Raw genomic sequence first — 20,384 nt, forward strand, 5'->3', positions numbered from 1 at the left:
TCTATACATAACAACAGCTAGCATTAACTCATTACTGAGTGACAGGTGCTCTTCCAAGCACTTGACTGGTTTTCTCATTTAATCTTCACAGCAGCCCAAGAAGTGAGAACAAATTATTATCCCTATTTTACAAGTGGAAAAACCAAAGCATAGAGATTAGTTTACTTACCCTACGGTACATACGCCCTTGGTAAGTAGCTAACAAATCTTTGTCATGGATTTGGGGGAACAATTAAATGAAATAATGTGTATAAAAACTTAGTCTGTAGCTGTCACTAATAACTTCTCAAATGTAATATTAGTTATTATCTTTATTATTTTTATAGCATAAGTTCCTATGCCCTATCTCAAAACAATGGCAGGATAACTTTATTTAAATAATACAGAAAGATAATTAATTAAAGAATCCCCTAACCATATTAGTTTTGTTACTCATTCTTTTCTTTGCACATATTCACTGAAGAAAATTTATGGAATACCTATTAGTTATAACAGGGGTCCTCAAACTTTTTACACAGGGGGCCAGTTCACTGTCCCTCAGACCGTTGAAGGGCTGGACTATAAAAAAACTATGAACAAATCCCTATGCACACTGCACATACCTTATTTTAAAGTAAAAAAACAAAACAGGAACAAATACAATATTTAAAATAAATAACAAGTAAATTTAAATCAACAAACTGACCAGTATTTCAATGGGAACTATGCTCCTCTCACTGACCACCAATGAAAGAGGTGCCCCTTCCAGAAGTGCAGCGGGGGCCGGATAAATGGCTTCAGGGGGCTGCATGCGGCCCGTGGGCCGTAGTTTGGGGACCCCTGAGTTATAACATTGTGCTTATTGCTGGGGATATAAGTGAGAAGAAAGTAGTCAAGCTGGCTACTCTCGTGAATAGAATGGAATGTAATTTGTTACTATGAAGTCTCAGAGGTTAGCTTGGTTACTGAAAGTTCCTTGAAGCAAAAGATGTGCAGTGAAGGCTTGGCAGATGTGGTCCGTCTTTAAAACAGTAACTTCTTTATGTAACTTAACATGCAAAAATCAAATCTTGCATGGATTACATTCTAGAAAATAGGATTTTGCAAGTATTTTCTTCTTGTAGAAGTCAGACAACAAAGACTCCAAGGCCTTAAAGACTTGTAAGAGTCCTCTTCCACTGCTCTCAACACTTTGGTTTCCTCAATTTGCTCACTATTGACTGCTAGCTTCCCTTTTCTTCTCTAGAACATCAATGGCCTCTCCATTGTGATGCCAATTAAAATTCACCGAGCAAATACACTTATTCAAAACAACCCAATGTCAAGGTTCCTGATAGCTAAGAACTTCTGATCATGTTCTTTCTTTAGCCTAGATGGAGAATGGATGAACAAGGAAGGGCCTGAAGCCTTTGACCAAGAGAAGAGTTGTGAAGACATCAGGGGCGCATAAACGGTGTGTGGGATATATTTTCTCAATCATTATGAATATCAGCATTAACAGGCAACTCATGAAAAAAGATTGATATTCAAATGCAGTTTTGTGAAGAAGTAAGTAAGCCAAAACCTAAGGCTGAGAGACTAAGGATTTTCAACACCAGTGGCCAAATACTTCAGAAAAAAAAAATACCAGGGTACATTCCTTGAGTAATTTATTGATCAATGTATTATTTCTTAGCATATCCTTTAACAGAAGCACAGTTATTCTTAATAAGACAAGAACAGGTAAATTAATAAGATACAGAAACATAGATATTTATGGCATCAAAATGAACATTTAGTTCAACTTCTTCATCATCAGATTTAAAAAGAAAAACATGAGGACTCAAAGGGAGGGAAGAATGAAGTCCGCTTATATGGGACTGTCTGGTGTCTTATTTGGAGGTTAGGAGGTAGGCAGAACTCATAAAATCAGCCTTGTTCAAAGTAATCATGAGCACTGAACTTCAGGAATATTAAAGAGCAAGCTCTGTAGACCTCAGAGAAAGTGCTGATGATTGAAAGAGGTAAAATGAACTCATAATGTCCCCTGCGCTCATGGTACACTATAGGGTTTATAATTATGGCCTAAAAATTACAAGGTTATTTAAAAATTTCCCCTTAATTACATCTTATATTTGTCAATTCCCCCCCGAGGTATCATGCAAACATAAAAAGAATTTAAATTTACAAATATTTAAACCAAGTTATATCAGCTCTGGTTAAAGTCCAATTATGTTTTGTTATTTTCCATCATTTTCTGAGACTGATGATGCTTTCAAGTAAACTTCAGAAGAGGTTTGAAGAAATTGTTGCAAAAGCAGGTAACATATTTATGAATTTGTGACATTCTGACATAAACCACAGAAAGGTGCCTATTAAAAAAATGAGCAAAGATGAATCATTTGCCTTCTCTACCAACTGTGATTTTTATTCATTTGAAGATAAAATTCAAAGCAAACATCTTAGAGCTTCTGTTTGTCAACCCAGAGTTATATCCAGGCATCCAAAGAAATCACATACTTCCAAAATCAGGTCATGAAACTGGAACTGCAATCTAATTAATATGTTCATAAAACAGCTCCACCACTACCGAACAAAGAACAACAATAAAATCAAGTCTGTATTCACCGGAATCCCAAAACCACCACCGACAGGATAAATTCTAATTACAACACAGTTTCTAATTTAGCAATTAAGAATTCTTACATTTCTGTCACATCTGTACCCCTTTCCCTGACATAATACTTTGTGTAAGTCATTTTAAAAGTATACATCCTATATTGACTTTATATAGTCATTCAGCATCATTGACTTTTTTCAATTTTATTGACACTCACATACATCCCTTTGTTAGCAGCTTCCCAATACCCACAGAAACTGTTCCGTAACCTAAGATTTTCCACCTGCCCCTTCGTGTTCCGCCCTCTGAGGTATGATCTTAAATTCTACATCCCAGAGAAAACAGACTGCATGAGACCAAAACCCTCTCCGGTTCTCTGTTCACCAACCTCACCTCTCCATTGTCTACAGCCAACCTCCCTTCTGGTCTCCTGTCATGGAGGAAGCCATGTCCTTCACTAGTTGTCCAGATCCTATACCTGGATACTTCCTTTGGGACAAATTCCCTGATGCTTAAAAGTACCTAGTGTTCTTCATAACGACTGGTTTTTTCCTCCCTTTTCTTCTTCTCTCTTCTCCCCTTCTCTCCACTCTTCATTCTTCCCTTCTTGTCCAAAATTTTGAAAGTACTGTGCACTACTTTTCTCTGTTTTTATAACCCCTAAAATATAACTTATCCCTAGATGTTCCCTTAAACCATTCTCCCAAGTGTTGCCAAATAACTACTAATTCTCAAAACCATCAGATTTAATTTTAGTTTCTCATTTCTAGACTTCTGTAGTGTAGTTGGGCCAGCCTGTTAAGTTGTTTCTTCCTTTGGACTTCCGTAACACTTTGTATGTACCTATATTAATATGCTCTCTACTAGACTGTAGTTATTTCCCTGCTGTTCTCCTCACTAGTCTGTGATTATCTTCTAGGCAGTATGGTTATCTATTTATCTACACATCCTGTATGCTTACATGAATCAGTATGTTCCACATGTACCAATCTAATACACTATGAATACTAATTTTCAACAGGTCAGATATTGGACTATTTCTTCTATTAAACTATTAAAATGGTTTCTTTGGCTGTTTGATTTCAATTCCGATTTCAGAAAAAGTTAGTAGTCTTTACCTGTGTAAAAATTAATTTTAAATGCCTATAACTGAAACATTTTGAAGAAGTAATAATGTTGGTGGCAACCTCAAAACCTTATGATCTGTTATTGTTGGCAAAGCATGCTTAAAAACATTTCATCTGTCCATCATAACTGCCCTTTGAGGTAGAAAGTGCAGCCATCTAAAACCAAGGCTAGGAGCTGTGCAGTTGGATCACTGCCCTACAGAGCCTTGCGGAGATGATGAACAAAGCCGAACTCATCCGCTCCAGGTGCCCACCATGTACCCAGAGAATGGGATGCCTTTTGCTTTGCATGGAGACTCTATGGATTCATCAAGCACCACAGTCTGCATTTCTAATGTGTCTGCCGGAAGTGGGGCATGTGTCCTAATATAGTCGCTCAGAGAAGGATACTATAGGCCAGAGTGGCCTAGGGAACATGGTTCACCTCAAATCTTTGTAAGTTATTTTTATTCAGAAACACACACACACTAACAACAAAAAAGAGCTGCTGAGATGGTCAAAGTACAGGTCATAGTGCTGACGTGAACAGGAAGGGCTTCTCTAGGAAAGTCCCTTGACATTCACTAGGCATCCCATGTACTTACCGAACTTGCTAACCAACAGGGTGAATATGCTTATTTTCTCTGGTCTTTACTACAATCTATTTTCCAGAAGGTCCATGGCCAGAGTGCTAAGGCAGCTGCTACAAAACAGTATGGTAAATAAAAAAACACTGGGCTTTAAAACAGGCCAGACTTGGTATGAGTGGGTCAGCTTCCCTAAGTAATAGATATGTGACCTTGGGCAAGTTATATTTACCTTCCATGAGCACTCAAATAAGGGCCACCTTCTAAAGTTACAGTTGACATTAAATGATATAATTTACGTGAAAACATATGGCATTGATGGGAGGGTGGGGGAGTTCAATTAGCATTGATCTTATCCTTGAATAATGCCATGATTACATTTGTTATGTATATTTAAAAAAAAATTCATCTAGCCTGGCCTGTGGTGTCGCAGTGGATGGAGAGTTGACCTGGAATGCTGAGGTTGCTGGTTTGAAATCCTGGGCTTGACCAGATAAGGTACATACCTCAAGCAAGGAACAACTAAAGTGAACCAACTATGAGTTAATACTTCATTCTCCCCTCTCTATAAAATTGATAAATAAAATCTTTTTAAAAAATTAATCTAATTAGGTTTCTCTTATTACTCTAGTTCATGTATATCAGAATGCTACATAATACTGAAGTTTTGTGTTGCAAGGACAAATGGAACTGCTACAAAAAAATCATTCTAGAGGTTTTAGTATTTCACTGTTTAACAGTCTAATAGATTATTACTACAAATATGCTATGAGAGTTTCTTTAACAGTCTACTCGCAGACATGGTGTGGGCAGCATCCACTGCCATCATGCTCAGCAGGTGGGAAGACCTCAGAGAGCCAAGGTCACACACCAGAATTAGAGTGACAGGCCTAGAGGCGTGTTTTGTTTTGTTTTGTGGCTTTGTTTTGTTTCCCCAGCCAATAACCTGACTATACAGAATCCGAATTACAGTAACCATTTTTAAAACCAAATATATATCCTAAAATTTTACACAATATAATCTCTAGTTGAAATATGTTGTCTTGAGTATGTTTCTAGGTTGGCACTTCTTTTATAACTGGAAATACCATCCAACGTCCTTCCAATGATGAGTTGCAGCAGTTCATTTATGGCTTAGAGACATTTTGGAGCTTCTGTGAAAAGGTGGGATGATGACATAGCGAGACAAGCCAATAATGAGCACTGATGCTGTGGGATGTGATCAAGGGAGGGAATGCAGAGGAGAAGTGTGGTTACTGTTGAAAGGAAGAAAAGAAAACGAGAGAAAGAAAGACCTCTAGCTGTGGCAAGTGGGAAACTGAGTTCCCTCCATGGGTTCTTCCTCTCTGAGTATTGAACTATTATTTTTTCCCCTATTTGTCTTTTTTTTCTCTGAATCTGGGTACCTCAGCATTAGTGGACGTCACTCAGCTGAAAGGGGTACAGGAACAAGGGGGTAGAAAGTGAAGAATTTAATAGAAGACAAGCATCCAAAATTCATAGCTAATCATTTTCACATGATAGAGAATATTTCCTTCCTTTTTTCCTTTTGTAGGAATTGGCTAAAACCTCCCTGGCTCGGACCACCCACTTAGCTTAATGAGGACATACCATGTCAGCAGTTTACAGTGTACTGTTCACTACAGCAGAGAGTTTGCTGGGACTGAAAATTACGTTTACTTTCCATAAGTTGTGGGCAAACGGTTAGTACAGATGGCAACTTTTACTTTCTAGCATACCACTCTTTAATTCATTTTTAAAAATTAAAACAGAGATACAAATTTTATTTTCATCTTAAAATGACAAGATATTACTAAAATAAATCAAGGAGCCTACAGCTAGAGGCAATAGAAGACAATAAAATAGAAAGCCAAGAGAAAAATTACATGTTTAATAGGATCAATGTTTCATCTAAAGAAAAGCCTTCTCTGTATTATATCTAAACCTGAACTTCTGCCTTAAACAAAGGCTGACTTTACATTGAGCCCCTAGGATTTGTGAACAAAATGAACTTGCATAATTATGAGCTTTGTCTGAACTTTACTGTGTTTACAAATAAATTGTATTTGACTATAACAGGACTTTAGAGTCAAGCTGAAAGTTTGGTATTTGTTTTCTAAAATTGGAGGAAGAGATGGGACATAAGCAAGGTCAGCAATGACCTGAAATCTCATTAGAAGACAAGCCAACACTGGCAGAATTTCTAGGTTGGCTAAAATGAACAGAGCTTCCTTATCTTGCCTGAGATTTAATGCATTTTTGTCCATCAATGTATCACATAGTCATCAAACTCAATGTCTCTCCCACCGCTAAAATTCTAAGAGCAGGGAGATCATTATATTTGCCAAAGTATCAATCCTGGAAAATGCAATTCTGGATTGAGTTTCTGTAGTTTCAATATATGAACAGCAGAAAAACTTAGAAGATGAAACTCTAAGGGGCAAGATAAGGACGATCCTTTCATGAAGAAGCAGGCCACCTTCCCTTTCCCGGTTATGTATTCATTGAATCTGCTATGGGAAAAATTATAAAAGTAAACACATACGTGCATATGATATTATTGATACATCCATTTAGATCTTACTTTATTCCATAAAGGATTTTGATCAAAGAAAACAAAACAAAATGGGTTAGTAAATCAGTTGAGCCCTTGGTCTATAGAGGAAGGAACCGAACTGTGACTTGCTAGATTAAAGCTTATGAGGAACCCGGAAAGGAAAGTCCAGTGAAAAGATGTGGGGCCTAGAAAAAGGAACAAGAAGCCTCCATGTGACCCAAGGTATGGCTTCACCCTATTTTGCCTCTTGATCCAAGTTACCCCTCAGCATCACAAGTGGAGTTTAATTAAAGTATTTAGGCATGTGGGCTTAGGAAAAAAAATGAAACTCTAAGCAACAAATAAGTAAAATAGTTCGTCACCATCCACAATCACTGTCCCGGATCATCCTCGGGCGCCCTGAGAGGAGCACACGGGAGTGGCCTGCACAGCGTGCCTTCGCCCTGTCCCCACTGGCCGCTCTCTGGGTAATGTGAGTCCATCATAAAAAGCATATGCAGGTATTTAAATAAAATGCCCTCCCAAACTTTATAAATGTAGAATTAAAAATTCAGTTGCAAAGCTCATAATTATGTAACTCTGGTGTTTCTGGCATGAAATTATAGCATTTTTATATATCAGATTGGATGAGTTGTTATGTATCTTTTAAGTAAGAAAACAGAGTTACAAACATCTGTCAGGCACACTATGTTATGTCATTCTTTTTAGACCCCTGCATTTAACCCCATGTCATCATGTCTCTAGAGAGTCATCTTAATTGCCACTAAATAAAATCTGAATTCCTAGAAAGCTGACTCGCATTTCCCTTTTTCCAACCATGCAAGAAGATCTGACCCCAAATTCCCAGGCTACCACTATACTCTCACAGCTAGCCAGAATAAAAATATATATATTTATAAAAGGAGCTATATAGTACTTATCTACCTAGTGAGGCAAACCCTTATCTTTATTTGGCTTGGCAGTAAAACTGTTGAAAAGTGTAATAGAAAGAAACCTTCGCAATAAAATCCTCCAGCAAATATTTCTAATGTAGCTTTAAACAAGACAAGCACATACTTCGTACCACTTTTTTAGCACTCTAGGAGTAGTGTTCTATTAAGACAAGTAGTAAGACCACTTATTAACTTTAACTTGTAACCAATAAACAATGAATTCGTAATACTATTGCTCAATTACCAACACGCCAGACCTCGGGCAGGAGGATGAGAGTCCAAGGTGGAACTTTGCATTAGGCTTCTATTTGTTTGAATCATTGCCTCTGATAAACTTTTGCAGACTACTTTAGATCCTCTGTATCTCAACCTCCTGGCCTTCTTGCTTCTCAGAAAGCAGAAGAGAAAAAGAACCTGCGCCTCTGTGTCCTGCATATCCAAAGGGTTCAGAGCCTTCATAGAGATGAACTAGAGTTCATAAAACCAAAGCACAAACCTCGTTTAAAATGCTTATTCTTCCCTGGCATTGACAGGTCTTTTTGGCAACTTCTGATCTGCCCCTTTGTAGGGAGGAAAAACCTGCATCTGAATGAGGAAAGGGAGTAAGAAAGTCTTTGGAGATGAAAAGGAGAACTTGGCAAATCCTTTCTTCTTAGCACACTAAATCATGAGCATGGAATCTAATCCAATAGAGATTCTTACAGTAGGACAAAGGGAAAGAAGATTTCCTGTCAACAAACACCCGGCATCTCTCACTGCGGTACAGAAAGGTGAGGTTATAAATAAGAGAAGCACAACAACTGGTGAAGTTGAGAACCACGCACAACATTAACTGGGTCACCTGGAAAAAAACACCACCTTCTTCGAGTTCAACATCTTATTAAGGAATCTTTCTAAGGGTCCCAGGTAAGAATAGATACACAGAGCACTCACACACCACATGGGCTCAGTTTGGTCACAATAAATTGGCACGTCATGCAGTGAAATGCATGAAGGGTTTCCTAGCTTCAGGCACAAAAGAAAACCACCCAGACTCTGAACTTCTCTATATAGCTTTCAAACATCTATATTATAGATCTAGAGAAGCATGAATAAGCACATTTTCATTCTTTCAAAACTATAGAGATGAATGGCTCATTTCTTTCCAGTTAAACGTAAAGGTGAGATAAATGTAACAAAATAAAAGGTGGCTATAAAGGTAGGCATTCAAAGAGCACATGTATCCTACCTACTGAAACGTAAACAAATGGACCCAAATAATAGAGCTTACATAGAACAAAAACTGTTGCTTTATAGCAAGATATATTTTACATAAAATGAGAATGGTAATTTTTGCCCCAAACAAATCTTAATAGATACAAAATTAACCTTGATTAAGGCATAAGAAATAGAAGAAAAAAACAAATATTTGATAAGTGCCTACTACGTGCCAAGGCCTATTTCTAGGACCATTTATCTTAGAGTTAAAGATTATTTATATGACTGTATCTGTAAGAATAACAAGAGCCTTGTTGCTGATGCCTGACTCTCACCATCAGGACCAGCAAGGCAATGGCACCCACTGAGTTGGGATTTCTGGTGATGCATTTGGAAGTGGGCCACTGAGGTTTGCAGGCATGTCACCCAGACTCCCTCCCAAGCACATTGGAGAGTGGGAATGGTGACTCTGGACGGCAGAGAAAGAAGATACGCCACAGCTTCTTGGATGAATCTGGTGTTGATAGAATATGAGCACCTGCCCAGACTGGTAGAGGATGTCACCCACCCTTCTTTGTTACTGATTTTTAGCAAACAACCTAAAACGTCTGCAACAAACCAGCAAGTGATTTTGGTGGAGCCTTAAGATATCAGAAAGCTTTCAATTGGCACATTGTCATAAAAGAAACTGGAAAACCCCCAGAAACCAGTGTATTTCAATCTTATTCTGAAGCCATCCAAAAATTTTACTTGTGAAATATACTTTCAAAAACAGACACATTGCAGTATCTCAAACAAGCCATGTTAGTGGCCATAAAACCTTAAAATATGCCTTTTATCACACATTCACAAAGTTTCTGCTATGAGAGATCAAACCCAGTCAACCCTAAAGGTCTGATAAAAACAAAGTTAAATGAGTTTTTCCCTTATAATACCCCAGCAATTAATTACTATACACATTTAGTCATAAACTCTAATAAAAAAAATGGTACATGATGTCACATGTCCAGGGACCTTAATACATTGCATTGAACCTTAATACATGAGCAAAATCAACGCACTATGAGGGTTCTATGAGCGTCTGAACACTACATAATTCATGTGTTAGAATTCTATTTAATTAGTTCTTTCTGGTAGAAATATTTCTTAAATAGTTAAAATATTTCTTAAATATGAAGCATCAACACATCTTAACACCATTTTAAAATTGAGTCAACACTCTTAAGTTTTCCCCTAACCTTCTTTTAGAAATTCAGAAAGACCTAAGTCCAGGCAAATAGATATTAGATGTCAGAAATACATGTGTGTGTGTGTGTGTGTGTGTGTGTGTGTGTGTGTGTGTGTGTCTTTCCCCAGGAAATTTTCAATAAAAGAAAACAAGAGAGTTAAAAACAAATCCCAAACCTCCCTTTTTCTTTTATTTATCAATTTAATAGTTGCCATTCACAAAGTTGTTATGCTTCTTTTTCCTCCATGAAATGTTAGCAATTGCAAATGTCCTCATACTTGACTTTTTATTTGGGGATGCTTTTATATTAACAACTAATTTGTTATTGCATAACCATTACTTTCTGAGACAACATTTGGTCTTAAACATGTTTTACTTTCCACCCTCACATGATACTAATACTTTTGTTTAAGACATATCTGCCTCTGGCATTTGTGATGGAATTTTATCATTATGAGTTGTACAAACTGAAGGGGATATTGGTTACTTACCATATCCAGGAATGCCTTCTAAAGGGGAAATTATTCACGTGCATCATGTTTGCAGATCTTCTCCCATCAATATTTTCCTGGTCTCCTATGTTACATGTAGTGATTTTCACAGATGAATCCCAACTCTCCTGTTTGAGCAGCTATCATGGGCAATTATTGCAACAAGTATTGAATTCCAAAAAAATCCCCCCCCAAAACAAATAGCAACAACAAAAGCCCTTCCAGGATTTGAAGAAAGAAACATCACAGAGCACTGCAGGTATGGTTCCATCCATTTAGGTTCCACTAATTAGTCAAAACACTAAAATAACCAGTTCAATCGTTTTCCTAAATGGTGGCAAATATTGTCCTGGTAAAAATCCAACTGCCTAGAGTATAAATTAACGCATCCTCGCAGGAAGGACTCTGGAATGTGGAAAAAGAGGAGTCAAAAGACAGTTTCTTGTTATCCTTGTTAAAGAAGTGTTAGAAGGGAAATGGAAAACTTCAGGTTGCTTTGCCATGCTGTCCTTTAGAAATGAATATTGCTTTTTCTTCTTTCTTAGACACATATTCATGTGTGGTCACTTTAACGCAGTGCTGCCTTCTGAGACGTGTCGGACAAAGACCTGGGCAGAGGGGCTAGAAACCATGTATAACCAAAGCCAACTTCTTCCCCGAATCTCAGAATTGCTGGTTTTCAACTGCAAAAGTAGGAAGGCAATGAGCAATTTCTGATTTGCAGGACAGGATTACCATTAGCTACCATCATGACTTCAGAAGGTGCTGTGATGAGGAAATTCATTTCAGCTTCCTAACCCCATAATAAGGCTGTCTGCTCTCTTTAAGTAAAATGACTAAGCTATTGATCCTTTTACTGCAGAAACCCCTTTAATTTGTTGTTATCAAGACCATGTGCGGGCTTCTCATATTTTGTCTTGGAAAGAAAATGAATTTTCACAGCTGCGAGTCAGACGTTGTCTAAGAATTTCTTCCCCGCTGTCTCTTCTCTCTCTCTCTCTCTCTCTCTCTCTCTCTCTCTCTCTCTCTTTTACCCCCAATTCAATTCCCCAATAGGTGTCATTTACTCGGATGCACTGACATCTTCTGAAAGATTCTCATGCCCAAGCCATACAGACCTTGCATGCTTTTAAAACACAATGGCAACAGGCTCCTGCTGGGGTCCCCCAGTGCCGAATTTCCAGCAGAAGCTTTGGAGTTGTCGCAGCCGCCTTGTCTGCCCTGGGCTGTGGCGCCCGGCTCTGAGCAGCTCAGGACACTTGCAGGCTCCGTGGTACTGTACATTAACTCTGCAGCAGCCCTGCCGGCTGCAGAGACTGCTGCCTGACAAGGGATGTGCTGGCGTCAAGGGGGCCCTCTAGGTGGGTTCCCAGACACTGCAGCACGCCTTGCTCGCCTCCTGGCAGGAGCCAGCCAAAGGGGTTAAAGGAACAGCTCGTCCTGAGAGCGCAGATTTCCTTCAGTAAGTAATTACCAGGCAAGACAAGGAAAGCAGTTAAAAAAGAAAAAAGAAAAAAAAACAAACCAAACTGTAAATAAGCTCACAGAGACGCGACACCTTGGACAAATATATATTATGGAGGGAGGGTTTTTGTTTGTTTTTGTTTTTCCGTTCTTACTCAATGAAAGGAAGGGAATAAAAGAAGTCAGAGAGAACTGGCAGATGACAGGGTTGGGTCACTTTGACTCATTTTTTTTTCCTTAAACAAATAAATTGGGGTGAGGATATCTTATGAACTGGATGATTTGTAGCCCTTCAGCTACAGATGACCACACAGTAATTTTTGGACAGGAAATCCTGTGGAAGCCAATTGTGCGGAAGTCAGTAACACTTCAGTTGCAATTGCGCATGCCAGAAAGCTGCTTGTTAGGTGAGGGGCGTGTAGCTTTAAGGAGCGTGGAGATAAAGCATTGCAATGCCTACTGTTGATGTTTGGCTTTTCCTCAAGCTTGCCCCTTTGTTGCAAAAATTCTGTTCAACAATCCCCTGAAAGCACCCCAACATTGTTGATGCCATTTTGGATCAAGAATAGTAAACTCTTGTAATAGTAGTTTGGCACTTAAATGGTGTTTGTTGGAAATCAGTAGGGAAATGGACTTTATACAGTAGCAGTGTACTCAATATTAATGTATCACTTTTAACTTAGGTATTTAAATAGTCTGCTATGCAACTGCTTAATACTAAATGGAATACTGGCAACATTTAATACACTATGCTATTATCTTCAGTTAGAATTTCCCCAGTGAGGGCCTGTCATGGTAGAAAATATTACCCAGAGGGTGGAGGTGTATTTCCCATAAATTCAAAACCAGGTATAAAGAAATTCAGTCTTGAAAACATAATTTGGGGAGTTTTTATTTTAATCAAATGATGATACTAATAGAAGAATTTCTGGGAGAAGGAAAAATTGAGTGATTCCTTTAAAAGCACTTGAAACTTGCAGGTTCGAAAAGATGGTACCACAGCTTAAAAGGAACCTGAGAATATTTGCGGGGATTTCATGTAGCCTAGGCAGTGTTCGCATGACCTTCTCTTACCAAAGGGAATAAATCTCTCCCATGAGGGCATTTGTGATCTGAACCAGAAAACTTCAGTCTGAATTGGGTTTAATAAGCTTTGAGTGGTTTGAAACAAGCATCACAGAGTAATTCAAAATTTGATAGTATATTTAAATGTTAGTTAAGGGCAAAGGACACTTAAAATGTCATGAATCCTGCTGTATGTGCCTTACATTATTATCTCATTTAATCCTCATAATACTATTGAGGTAAGGACTGTTATTAGATCTGTTTTACAGATGAGGAATTTGAGACATGCAGAGATTAAGTAGCTTGTCCAAGGTCAAACATCTAGTAAGAGTCATGATTTGAACAAAGAAAGTCTGGCTCCAGAGCCTGCATACATTACCACTTTATTATAGTCCCTCCATAATAATAACACTTTCTTGTATTAATGGTGTGCTTTCTAAAAGTTATCTCACAGGTATTATTATAATTATTTGGCCTCATAGAATCGTGCTGAGGAGAATATGACACTCACTATGACAATTTTGAAAATAAATCTCCAAAAAGATAGTATTTGTTCATCATCATGCATCATGTTAGCATCATGTAGATCTAGAAGAGAATTCAGATTATTTTACAGGTTAGTGTTCTTTGATGACGGTGAATGATGATAGGGTGAGGTACATTAACCTATCGCAAAACCAATACTTAATTCTTACACTATATAAAAGAGTAGGTTTCCAAGGAAAGTACCAAATACAAATAATAAAAAATTAGGTAGAAATATATTTTCCCTTACAATAAACTTCATTTATTTAAGATTTCTTTATATTTTTAGTCCATTCTACTCCTCTCTGTTCATATGCCGGTGTGATACCCATAGGCAACATAACACCAAGAGTACCTCTGAATTTTTCTCAGTTACCACACAGTTCAACATACAACACCTGTCAGCTATGTTTCCATAAGCAAAGCACTTCATAAATACAAAACACAAGTGATTTAGTCATTAAACTACTAAAGAAGATGTAAAGTTAAAATATATTTAAACCATGAGGAAATTTCAACTGAATATTTTTAAAGTGAACATTTCTTGGCTTTCTATTTTCATTTTAATACTCTGCTCACAAAAATTAGGGGATCAAGAACTGTGCAGATACTCTAGTACTTTCAGCCTATTGTATAGTGCATTTTCACCAATGAAACAAAAGTTGGTTTTGCATCTCATTTGCATAATAAAACAACTTTCTTTGACTTGTCATTTGTTTTTCTAATGTTCTTGTTTAATTAAAAAAAATCAGCCTGACCAGGCGGTGGAGCAGTGGATAGAGCTTCGGACTGGGATGCGGAGGACCCAGGTTTGAGACCCCAAGGTCGCCAGCTTGAGCGCAGGCTCATCTGGCTTGAGCAAAGAAAGCTCACCAGCTTGGACTGAAGGTCGCTGGTTCAAGCAAGGGGTTACTCAGTCTGCAGAAGGCCCACGGTCAAGGCACATATAAGAGAGCAATCAATGAACTAAAGTGTCGCAACGAAAAACTGATGATTAATGCTCCTCATCTCTCTCCGTTCATGTCTGTCTGTCCCTATCTATCCCTCTCTCTGACTCTCTCTGTCCCTGTAAAAAAAAAAAATCAAATGTTTCTTTTTTATTGCTTCATATTCATTTTGAAATATCCTGGAATTTTTGTGAGCAATATGTATGCAACCATCTCGAGTATGGTACAACAAATTAGAATGAAAGGACACAGAACTGAGAAACTATGATAAATAGCAGAAAAGCCAAATTTCTGCTTGAGGGATAACAAAGAAAAATGCAATTTATTTCACAGTTCAGGGAACCAAGACCACACATCAATAAACCATCCTAAATTGAGCTTTTTGAAAACTGATGGCAACATATATAAAAGAATAGACTTACTTAGAGAATAAAAATAGCTTATTTACAGCATTTTTATTTTATGTACATTAGAAGCAAGGTCTTCAGATTTATGACAACTATCTTACAAACTGATACTACATGGTCTTCAAGAAACAACATCTGGGCTGAAGTAATAGGTTTGTTATTTAAAAACAAGTTCTTAAAGATTAAAAATGTTGATGGACTAGAGCAGTAGTAGTCAACCTGGTCCCTACCACCCACTAGTGGGCATTCCAGCTTTCATGGTGGGCAGTAGCGGAGCAACCAAAGTATAAATAAAAAGATAGATTTAACTATAGTAAGTTATTTTATAAAGATTTATTCTGCCAAACTTAGTGAAAATCTGACATAAAGTACTTGGTAAGTAATTATTATTATATGCTTTAACTTGTTGTAACTCTGCTTTATAAATTTTATAAAGTTACTTTCCTACTTTATAAATCATCATTACTGTGGAACCGGTGGGCGGTTAGAAAATTTTACTACTAACAGAGATACAAAAGTGGGCGGTAGGTATAAAAAGGTTGACTACTCCTGGACTAGAGTATTACAAATCTGTTTTTTCCTACTAAAAAGGTAATTATCCTTTCAGGGAACTTCTAAGAAATATTAGGAATAAAAATAAAAGATTACTTATGGCTGATCCCAGCCCCATCATTTCAATCAATGAATTATTAGCAGGGTACCACAGATTGGCATAAAGTTGGTGAGGCTGCTATAGCCATTAGATAGTCTCAGCTTCACTAGCATAAAGACTGTTTTCTTGACTCTTTTTAAAGGTTTTAATCCCATAGCCTGCACAAAAGTAATGGGTTTCTTGGGGATGTACTCAGTTTAACCATCGTCATATGAGACTGATATAAGAAAAACAAACAAACAAACAGAATATCAATTTATTGATAAAGTGAAAACTACAAACTCAGAGCAAACTGTAATACTTGAATCAACATTTCTTTTATTTTTTTTAATTTTTTTGTCTTTTCCCAAGTGAGAGGAGGGGAGAAAGAGAGACAGACTCCTGCATGAGACCTGACTGTGATCCACTCAGCCACCCCTACCCGAGGCCATGCTTGCAACCCAGCTATTTTTAGCGCCTGTTCTGGAGGCTCCACAGAGCCATCCTTAGGCCCCCCACCCACCCCGGCCAATGTTCTAGAACCAATTGAGCCATGGCTGCAGGAGGGCAAGAGAGAGACAGAGACACACTGAGAGAGAAAGAGAGAGAGAGAGATAGAGAGAGAGAGAGAGAGAATGGGAAGGGGAGGGGGAAGGGGAGGGGAAGTGGAAGGGGGAGGGGGAGGGGAGGGAGTAGGAGAGGGGGAGGAGTGAGAAACAGATGTTCACTTCTTCTGTGTACCCTGACCAGAAATTGAACCCCAGGACATCCATATGCCAGGCCGATGCTCTACCACTGAGGATAATTGCACTTGGAATCAGAGAAGTATTAACTAGTTAGTGTCCCATGCCGTTTTCCAATAAATAAAGTCTTTTTCTGTCATGGCTAGTAGACTATGTTTGTAAAGGTGATGGTTTTCAAACTAAGTTTCTGGGAGCCCTCTGGTTTTGCAAAGTTGTCTCAGGACAGCTGCAGGGCAAAGGAAAAGCCAAGTACCTTGTGTTGTTTCATAGCCCCTCTACTTTTACCTGTTTTATTTCCAGGTTTGGTTTTAAAAAAGCAGTTTGGTTCTTAAGAAAATATTTACAAAAATATAACAGTAGGAATATGAAGTTAACACTTCCTAAACTAATTCTTATCTTCGTATTGTAAATTTCAAGACTCTATTCTCTTTAAACTCCTTCAATATACAACTCCCTAAACAATGACTAAAATACAAATGATTAAGTCACAGTTTTATGCTAATACAAGCGTAATAGCACAATGAAGACACACCTTATTCTCCGAACTTGGGTGTTGCCTAAACTCTTATCATTTACTGATATGGCGGGTGTAATAACTTAACTCATAGATTCCCAGGGTTACATTTTAATTTTTTTTATTTTTAAAGTAAATTTTAGTTTACTTTTACATATAGAAAGAGAATTCCAGAAAACTAATATGTAAAAGATTGCTGGAGTAGCTATATTCATTTCAGATAAAAGAAATTCTCTGACCACAGCATTATAAAAGATCTATCACCACATATCATAAAAAGGTTCAGTGTAGCAATAAATTACTATAATTTCAAAACTTATCTGCCTAACATTTTTTTAGAAAGCAAAAATTGCCAGAAGTACATGAAGAAGATCTCAAATAGCCATCATAATATGTGTCAGTGGATGGGGAAGAGTTCAAAACATCTTTGTTGAACAAGAAACAAGATAAATCAAAAACAACAAAAAACCCTAATAACAATTATAGCCAGATAAGAATTTGAACAACACAACAAACAAGCTTGACTTACTAGACATATCTACAATGGATCTAATAATTAGACAATTTGCATTCTTCTAAAGGACAAATAGAGTACTTACAAAAAGTAATATAAAGCATATATTATATGCATTATATATAATATAAAACATCTCCACATTTTACCAAAATATCATTTAAATCACATTCTCTAAACCCAAGACAATGAAATAATGAAAAATATAAAAGTCCCTATATTAGGAAATTAAAGTAAAACTTCTGAAAATGGGTCAAAGAGGATATAGTGGAAAATTAAAAATGTTTACAAATGAATAATATAAATACCATATTTGAAAAACTATAGGAATACAGCAAAAGCAGTAATTCATGAAAATTTAAAGAATCAGATTCTAATTTTAGAAAAGAATAAACAGTAAAATTTAAGTGTACACCTGAGAAGTTAGTAAAAAGACAAAAATAAAGAAAGTAGAAAGAAGGAAACAATGACAAAAAGAGCAGAAACAAATTCAATATAAAAAAAAAAAACATGATAACAAAGAAATGCTACCCTAAGAGGTATCGGATTATCTAAATCTGTGGCTCTCAAACTTCACCATGCAACTGGATCGTATGAAGAGGGTTTGTTGGCCCTGGCCGGTTGGCTCAGCGGTAGAGCGTCGGCCTAGCGTGCGGAGGACCCAGGTTCGATTCCCAGCCAGGGCACACAGGAGAAGCGCCCATCTGCTTCTCCACCCCTCCGCTGCGCTTTCCTCTCTGTCTCTCTCTTCCCCTCCCGCAGCCAAGGCTCCATTGGAGCAAAGATGGCCCGGGCGCTGGGGATGGCTCCTTGGCCTCTGCCCCAGGTGCTAGAGTGGCTCTGGTCGCAACATGGCAACGCCCAGGATGGGCAGAGCATCGCCCCCTGGTGGGCAGAGCGTCGCCCCCTGGTGGGCAGAGCGTTGCCCCATGGTGGGCGTGCCGGGTGGATCCCGGTCGGGCGCATGCGGGAGTCTGTCTGTCTCTCCCTGTTTCCAGCTTCAGAAAAATGAAAAAAAAAAAAAAAGAGGGTTTGTTAAAACATGAGGCATTCCGGATCATCCCCAAAGTTTCTGATTCAGTGGGTCCAGAATAGAGCCAAGATTTTGCATTTCTTGTAAATCCCATGTGGTGCTGATGCTGCTGGTCCAACGACCAAACTTCAGAACCACTGATCTAAGTCAAGGTACATCTATTTTTCTGTCACCATCACATTTTACTATAACCGATAGCTTATATCAATAATTGCCTCTGAAATAACTTAAATGACATAAAACTTAAAACTCCAAACTTATTTATGAAATGAAAAGGACCTAAAATGTAATCTCTTATTAATTTTTTATGAATACTAATGATCATTTTCAGATATTTTATTATAATGTCCCAATCTTTTGTGAGGCTGGATAACTTTTATCTCTTAGTTGTCAAATGAAAATGGTTTTGTATAAATATACTTACATACATGAATACCTCGTGTATGTAAGTATATACTTTTTAAACCACATTTTAAAGTAACATGTTTTTAAAACACATTTTCTATATTAGTTGTAGAAATATGTTCTGTCTTAGGAAATAGACACTATGGGCACTTCGATATCTTGGTGGATATGATTTTTTCCTGAAAACCTAACAAAGCAATATATGAAAAATTTTTTCCAATAAAAAACAAAATTTATGTGTACTTTTTTCAAAATGTATGTGTATTATAGGTAAATATACATATTTTTTGTTCTTTGAATTCTATAAATCATCAATAAATAGGTGAGCATGGCATTCTAATATGTAGAGTAAGACCCAAGATGACTCCATACCTCCAGGCAGGAAAAGAACATTCACTTTCAAATCCCCTCTCCCACCCTTACAGAAAACCTGTTCCTATGAAAGGAACAGTGTCTTCTGTGTATTTATAACACCAAGAACAATGTGGGCACTCAGTAAGTGTTAACTAATGACCATGTTGATAGTGATGACTTCCCACTTCTGGCAAGCTCTAGCAAAATCTGAAGGCACGCTCTTCAGCACATTTATAACTGAAATAAGAAGAGCTCTTCATGAAGCCATGGTTTCAACTGCTAAGAGTCAGGGAACTGCATCATGTTTCAGCAAGTTGCTAGTACATCAATTTCTACATATTCTTATAACCAAGGATACAACCATCAAGTGAAAAGTGAAAAAGAGGCCCTGGCTAGGTTGCCCAGTGGACAGACCATTGTACCTGAGGGCTGAGTTTGTGGGTTCAATCCTGGGTCAGGGCACATATGAGAAGCAACCAGTGAGTGCACAACTATGTAGAATGAGTTGATGCTTCTCTCTCTCCTTTATCCTCTTAAATCAGTGGAAAAAAATATTTTAAAGTAGAAAAGGTATTAAATACCTATTTTCATCATCTAAAACCAGCAGATGTTTTGTTGTAAATTTTTATGATTTAACTAATATAACAAGTAATTTTACTAGGTAGGCAATTTACTTAAATTAAAATGGGATAAAAATAAAAGAAAAAAAATGAGGTTATGTTGAAAGTCTCTTCTTAAGTGGAATTATATTTTATTTTTAACTTGAACTTTTCTAAAGGTTTTGCATCATGTTTGTTTCAGAAACTCACAGGAGTCAAAATATTTATCACAGAATAAAGTAAGGCCCAGCTTCAAAATACAGTACACCTATATATATGAAATATTATAGATTCTTAAGAATGACTTGAAAAATACCTGAAATATTGGTGAGTAAAAAAAAACAAAACAAAAAACCCTCAGGTTTGCAGAATAATATCTTCAATATAAATTCATCAATTTAAATATTCATGTGTATATGAACCCATATTTTGCCAATGTAGAGGAAGGAACCAGGAGGATACATACCAATCTATTGACAAGTTAATTACCTCTGAGATAAGAAAGTA

At 37.4% G+C, this 20,384-nt stretch overlaps 1 protein-coding gene across 9 annotated transcripts in view; it reads right to left on the reverse strand.

The window, feature by feature from the left end:
* PDE4D (phosphodiesterase 4D) overlaps positions 1 to 20,384 on the reverse strand; it is a 1,514,231-nt gene that overhangs the window by 574,401 nt on the left and 919,446 nt on the right. Inside the window, exons 1-2 of one of the 9 annotated variants that reach the window (XM_066375457.1) lie at positions 11,795 to 11,967; positions 10,677 to 11,359 (exon numbers count right to left, since the gene is read on the reverse strand). The exons of 7 other annotated variants lie outside the window; for them this stretch is intronic. In XM_066375457.1, the coding sequence (XP_066231554.1) occupies positions 10,677 to 10,723 (47 nt within the window). In that variant the 5' untranslated portion in view covers positions 10,724 to 11,359; positions 11,795 to 11,967. Of the gene's footprint in view, positions 1 to 10,676; positions 11,968 to 20,384 lie in introns of those variants that run through there. One more of the 9 variants, XM_066375448.1, reaches the window with a different exon arrangement.

Source organism: Saccopteryx leptura, chromosome 1 (genome assembly GCF_036850995.1).
Source record: "Saccopteryx leptura isolate mSacLep1 chromosome 1, mSacLep1_pri_phased_curated, whole genome shotgun sequence".
NCBI lineage: Eukaryota > Metazoa > Chordata > Mammalia > Chiroptera > Emballonuridae > Saccopteryx > Saccopteryx leptura.